At 32.6% G+C, this 6,725-nt stretch overlaps 1 protein-coding gene across 1 annotated transcript; it reads left to right on the forward strand.

Annotated features, from left to right (window-relative positions):
• The first annotated feature begins 1,414 nt into the window (after positions 1-1,414).
• On the forward strand, positions 1,415-6,198 carry LOC109337654 (UDP-galactose transporter 2-like). Its single transcript, XM_019574675.1, has 6 exons — positions 1,415-1,502; positions 2,516-2,743; positions 3,521-3,705; positions 3,801-4,001; positions 4,432-4,593; positions 5,636-6,198. Exons 2-6 carry the CDS (start codon positions 2,614-2,616, stop codon positions 5,966-5,968), a joined length of 1,011 nt encoding a protein of 336 aa, XP_019430220.1. The 5' UTR covers positions 1,415-1,502; positions 2,516-2,613; the 3' UTR covers positions 5,969-6,198.
• Positions 6,199-6,725: the final 527 nt, after the last annotated feature.

A 6,725-nucleotide genomic window follows, 5' to 3' on the forward strand; every position in this document is an offset into this window, starting at 1 on the left:
CATATTAATCACCTCTCTAATATTATAATAAAATAAAAAGTTATAATATAAAGTATCACCAATAAAAAATACAATATAAAGTATACTCATTTCCAAAAAATATTTTAATTCTCTAAAATAAAATATATAAAATTTGAATAATTAATATCGTAAAATTATGAATTTGGGCTAGCGGGCACGAAGTGCCTGTCCCACTAGTAAAGATAATATTGAATTGAAAGCAATGACATTTTTTAACTCATGCATTTTTTTTAATATCGACTCTTAATTTTATTTTTTATATATAACAATATTATTGTATTAATCATTTTTAAATCTAAAATTCAGTTATTTTCTTCTTCTCAATCAATTTTATATTTTGATGGTGGTTTCTTTCATATATCAACACCGACTAACATGCATTGTTACATTGCTACTATTGTGAGTTTTATTTTAGTAATTTCCTCGTTATTTATGACTAATTTAACAATATATGTATACTTTGACTCACTAATAAAATATTTAAGGGGTAATTAGGAATAAAAGATAACTTATTATATCTATTTGCAAGACATAAAAGTTCCATGTTTTATGCACTTTCCCTAATAATAATTATAACCTAGACTAATATATGTGTAATGTAAAATTTTATACCTTCAATATATCATTAACATGTGTATTAATCTTGTTAACAAAAAACTTGATGATTTTTAATATACTAATGATAGTGACAGTATAAAATATTTTTTATGAAATGGAGATATGTTGGTCCTAGTTTATGTTCCAGACCAATTAAAATGCATCATTCAATTAAATATAAAAAGAGTGAGGATTCACTTACCACAAGAGTAAGTTTTTAAAAATTACTCTCCATATTAGGCATCAATTTTATGAACATATGAGTTATAGATTCACTCACTAATTCAAACTGTTAAATTTTCCTACAATTAATGACTAGATCTGGAATAAATTTAAAAATTTAACTCTTGAAATAAGTTTAAAAATTTACCTCTTGAAGTAAATTTAAAAACTTACCTATGGGAGTAAGTGAATATCTCCACGTATAAAAATTGAAAAACAAAGTTATATTATTTAGTATAGATAAGGATATGAAAAGATAGTTTTTGGGACAAGATATTTTATGTGAACATACTAATTTCAAATAATAATAGAAATGATTAGAAAAGTGAATTGTAAATGAGTAATAGAAAGTAGAATGTTATGTGACTGGTTTGAAGTTGACTAATAGTATTAATTTGATGAATGACATTTCGTTTACTCTGCTATTCTACATGCTTTCCTCGCAAACTCACCTTCCTTTCAATCACTGAATCTGGACGTTACATAATGCATCCTTCCATTTTATAAGTAATCACACATTACAGCCTCCCACTACTACTCTCAAACAAAGTAGAACAAATAACTAATACCTTCTTTCTTTTTTTCTCTCTCTCTCAAACCATTACCACACACACTCTTCTTCATTTTCATTTTTCTCTTCACCTTCCTCTATCGTTAAAACGGTGCGTCGTTTAGTGTCTTCACATGCTTCTTTTTTTGTCTTATCCAAAATTTAACGTTGTTTTATGATTCGTGTGGTTTCTTTCTTACTTGCTTAGTCCTTGATTATGGATTGAAGTTTGAAGATCCGTGTTTTTGGTTCAGTTTGAGTAAAGTTTTTTGTTCAAGTTATTTATTTATGCTTGAGATTTTTTTTTTATAGTTTCTGCTTTGAATTACTATGTTTATCGAAAGGAGTAATGGATCTGATGAGAATTCGATTAATTTAGATGGATTTTGAACTGTGTTCGAAGTTGTTCGTAGTTTTCAGTGACTCTATATCGTGATTTTCAATGTTGAAGTCCTTGTTAGTTTCATTGTTTCCTTCTTTGAAATTTTTGACCAAAATTGAAAAAAATGAAGGAGCTTCTCATAAGAAACTCATAATCTATTTTTCATAACTATGATTATTCTCTGCTGCAGATGTTAACCCTCTCCATGGAGATACCAATTAAATGTGGATGAGATTTCATTATTTTAATTTTAAAAATTTGCTAATAGATTGTAGAAAGGGTTTAGGGGACTGGATTTGCCAGATTTAGGAATATTACGGTAATGTTTGGTGCAGGGATAGAACAAAAATGGAACAAATTGTACTGTCATGTTTTATTTGGTCACACCCTTTTAGAGTTTTACTGGAACAAAAATGTTCCACTTTTTAACACTTTTATATTTATAAACTACACCAAACGTTGGTAGAATCCGTATGTTCTGTTTAGTCCTGGTACCAAAATGCTACCTTTGAGTTACAACTTGTGATTCTTGTTTTTTCCTTTGTATATAAAGTGTCCTTGTATATGATATATAAACACATGTGGTCTACTTACTTGGTTGTGATAGTGTTTATTTACCCCTGCAAAGTGTGGTCCAATTTTTTGACTCAGTTCTTTAAAACCCCCTTTTTTTGTGGGTCAGTGAGCATCTAGCATATTTGTAGGTATTTGTGCTTCACCTGACAATTTATTTTTCCATGCAGATAGAGCGGTGAGCTTTTTAAATTACTGAGATACGGTTTATTGCATGCAAGAAGATCAGTGAAAAAATCAGCTTGTGTATTGGAAACTCTAGTTCAATATGTCTTCTGAAACCAAGGGTGATAGGAAGGCTACCCTTGATGCAGCATCATGGTTTTTCAATGTAGTGACATCTGTAGGGATAATCCTTGTGAACAAAGCCCTAATGGCTACATATGGTTTCAGTTTTGGTATGGCCTCCTAATGACTTTTTAAATTTTCTTACCCCCTTATGAATTTTTGCTTGGTCATAATACCTTCACATCGGTAATTTAAAGCATGCCAAATTTCTCATCTGTTATTAGGATAAACTACCAATTGGGCTTTTTTTGGTTTAACATATGATTGTTCTTGTTTTCGAGTGTGGAATTTTTTTGTATCTAGTGCTTGTTATAGACATGATGTTTCATGTGTATATTTCATTTGATATTATCAGTTAGCTTAATTCAGAATTCAGATTGTGCAACTTTAGTAGCTTGCCCTGGCTACTCTTGACTTGAGGATGAGTTTCATTTGAGCTAACTATATAATTGACCTGATAGAATAGGAGATTAGCATGAAAAAGGACTGGAAAATGATATAAGTGGCATTGGATTTGACATGGCATTTGGTTAGAAACTGTGGTATAGAGACTTTGAATAGTTTACTCCTCATTTTGATTTCATTCTCTCAGCACAAACGAAGCTACTGCTTTAAGTTAAAATGCTTTATTGTCTTCTGACTTTATTGATGTTGTAAAACACAAACTTTTCTTAGTATTTGAAAAAACCCGTCTATTATATCCTGTTGGCCCTTGAATAAGGGAAATTTGTACTTATGGTGCTTGTAACTGGCACTTATAGTGAAAAAGAGACGTAGATGGAAATATTAAGAAAAGGGTAAATGAATGGTTTTTTTGTAAGGCTACAGATTGCCTCTAAATTTTGCATGAGACCTGACATTATATATCACATAACATTATTATGCAGCTACAACTTTAACTGGAATGCATTTTGCCACAACAACCTTGTTGACTACTATTCTTAAGTCGCTGGGATATATTCAGAGCTCCCATATTCCATTAGCTGATATCATCAAGTTTGTGATATTTGCAAATTTCTCCATTGTCGGAATGAATGTTAGTTTAATGTGGAATTCTGTTGGTTTCTATCAGGTATGTTCGGGCTTTTTTTCTCACTTAAAAAAGCAATAACTAGGCTTTTGATAAACTCTCTAACAATGATTCTTTCCTTTGAATGAATTTGTCAGATTGCTAAGCTGAGTATGATTCCAGTATCTTGTTTCCTGGAAGTTGTCTTGGACAAAGTGAGATATTCAAGGGACACAAAACTTAGCATCACTTTGGTTCTGCTTGGCGTTGCTGTCTGTACAGTCACTGATGTCAGTGTCAATACTCAGGGTTTCATAGCTGCTGCAATAGCAGTCTGGAGCACAGCACTGCAGCAGTATGTAAGTAACACACTAATGCTGTATCAAGCCCTGCATATTGGTTGGGAGATAGAAACTTTTTGCTCACCCTAAAGGCATTTATAAAATGGGTGGATGTTCACATTCATGAAGCTTGTTGGCAACATTTATGTGTATAAGAATTAACAGCTTGTTGTGGATCTGAATATGACTAATTTGGAATCGTGCAACAAATTTTTGTTTATAAATCTGGGTTTTTTTGCACAAACTATATTGTCAGATGTATCTTCTGGAATGGACTTAGATATAATACCACAACCAAACCTTAATCCCACTAGATTAGTTCGACTGATGGACTTAGATTAGTTAGATATGATGTTTTAGTTTATCACAATTCTAACTCTTCCTGTTTTATTTGGGTGCAATGATCTATATTTTATTGAGCTGATATTTTACATTACATTCTGTGCAGTATGTGCATTTTCTTCAGAGGAAGTATTCTGTTGGATCGTTTAACTTATTGGGCCAAACTGCACCAGCACAGGCAGCAAGTTTACTGCTAGTAGGCCCCTTTATGGATTATTGGTTGACAAACAAACGAGTCGATGCCTACAGCTATGGTTTGACATCTATTGTAAGTTACTCTTTTTCTTTCCTTTTCTTTTGAATGTTTGGTTGTGATTAGGGAGGTGATCAGAAGCTTGTGAAACTTATTTATATCCGGTTTAGGCTGTCATATTCTGTTGGTATGGAACTGTTAGATAACTTGCATTTATTTCATGGTGGGTATCACTTACATGGTTAATTTCTTATTCATTATAAAAGTTCACATTCTACATGTTGCTTCTGATATAACTGGGTGGTGCCAAATTCTGCTGCCCACAATCATTATCAAGTTTCTGAATGACAAAGAGAAGTGAAATCCTTTGCCCTCCTATGGCTGAGTCTTAACTAGTTCAAAGTTTCACACTGCTTCGCAACCAACCCATTTTTCAATTTATAAGTTCTGTAAGCATTGCTTGCAGCCAGAAGTTCAAGAAGTATTCTTTAAATAAGGGCGAGCCTCGGCGCAACGGTAGGGGTGTTGCTTGGTGAGCAATAGGTCACTGGCTCATGTCTCCTAGAAACAGACTCCCCACTTGCGGGAGCAAGGCTGCATACATTTATCCTCCCTATACTCAACTAGGTGAGAGCCCCGTGTGCTGGGCCTCTATAAGAATGTCTCAACTCCAGATTGGCTAGTTTACTAAAAATGGTCAGTAAATAGCATTCAAAGTTCCAGATGTTCTAACATATCCAGATATCTTTGAAGAAGTTAAATTAACTCTATTTGTGCACATCATAGAGTAAATTAACTGTAGCCTCTTTGAAGAAGTGAAGTATCTTTCTTAACAGATCCAATCTTAAGTACCCTTCCCTCTTTGTAACCCCCGGACAGATGTTTAGTTAACTTTAGCATCCAGTTAACTGCATCTTTGTAAAAATCTCACGAACATTTTCCTAGTCTTCTCTTCTACAATGTATAAAGTAGAAATTAGAAATTAATCTTGAAGCGACACATAAATATAAGCTTTGTTTTGTGCTGCTTGGAATATTACCTAATCCTTTAAATGCATTTCCACCCATATAAGCAATGGAACACTATTATTGAACTGAGCTTTTCCTACTGTCTGCAGTTGTTCATCATTATGTCATGCACCATCGCCGTAGGGACAAACCTTAGCCAGTTCATCTGCATTGGTCGGTTTACGGCTGTAACTTTCCAAGTCCTTGGCCATATGAAGACTATTCTGGTCCTAATATTAGGATTCATTTTCTTTGGAAAAGAGGGTCTCAATCTGCAAGTAGTTCTAGGCATGTTCATTGCAATTGTGGGAATGGTTTGGTATGGCAATGCTTCTTCTAAGCCAGGTGGGAAAGAACATCGTAACTTTTCCATTCCTGCCACCACCAAAACACCAGATTATAGTGCTGTACCTGTGTCCACTGAACCTGATGAGAAAGTATAGAAAATTGTAGAAATTCACATGAGCAAGTGGTGAAACTTTTGGTGAAGTTATGAAAGCTGATTCATTTTATTTACACCCAGAGGGAATCCGCAATTATTTATAGATCATAGTCATACATCTTCCATCTTATTTTTCGCAATTGTGTTCCATTTTCATAATAGAAAATCTTACAATTATTTTGGGTCTGTTTGAACATTGGAATAATAGTTGAATAAGAATTGAAGCATTTTAAATTTCGTTTGGCTAATGTTTAGAGAACATGGGAATAGAGGTATAGAATTAAAATTTCAAATAAATTGAGAATGTGGCTGGCACTTTGGGGAATGAACAATGCTGGTCAGTGGAGGACACTGCCAGAGACAGTGGCCTAAGAGCAACCTTGCAATGATAGTCAAAAGATACCCCTGGTGAATACATTTATTTATATTGAAGCAATAACTACTCACATTTATTAGTATCTATACTATATATCTATCTATAATTTTATTTATATTTCTATATTATATATATATTTCTATACTATATATAAAGGGAAAATATGATATAACTACTCATGGTGTAATTTTTACTTTTTTATTTTGCTCTTAAACTTTAATTTCTAAAAAAACCATGTAACTATATGTAATTAGCACAAACAAAATAACCACTCTCTCACGTTCATTTGACAATTAAAATAAAGACAAAAAAATATAATATAAAGTACACTCAATAAAAATTATAATATAAGGTACATTCAATACAAAAATATTATGATTTA

This window comes from Lupinus angustifolius, unplaced genomic scaffold (assembly GCF_001865875.1).
Source record: "Lupinus angustifolius cultivar Tanjil unplaced genomic scaffold, LupAngTanjil_v1.0 Scaffold_9_110, whole genome shotgun sequence".
NCBI lineage: Eukaryota > Viridiplantae > Streptophyta > Magnoliopsida > Fabales > Fabaceae > Lupinus > Lupinus angustifolius.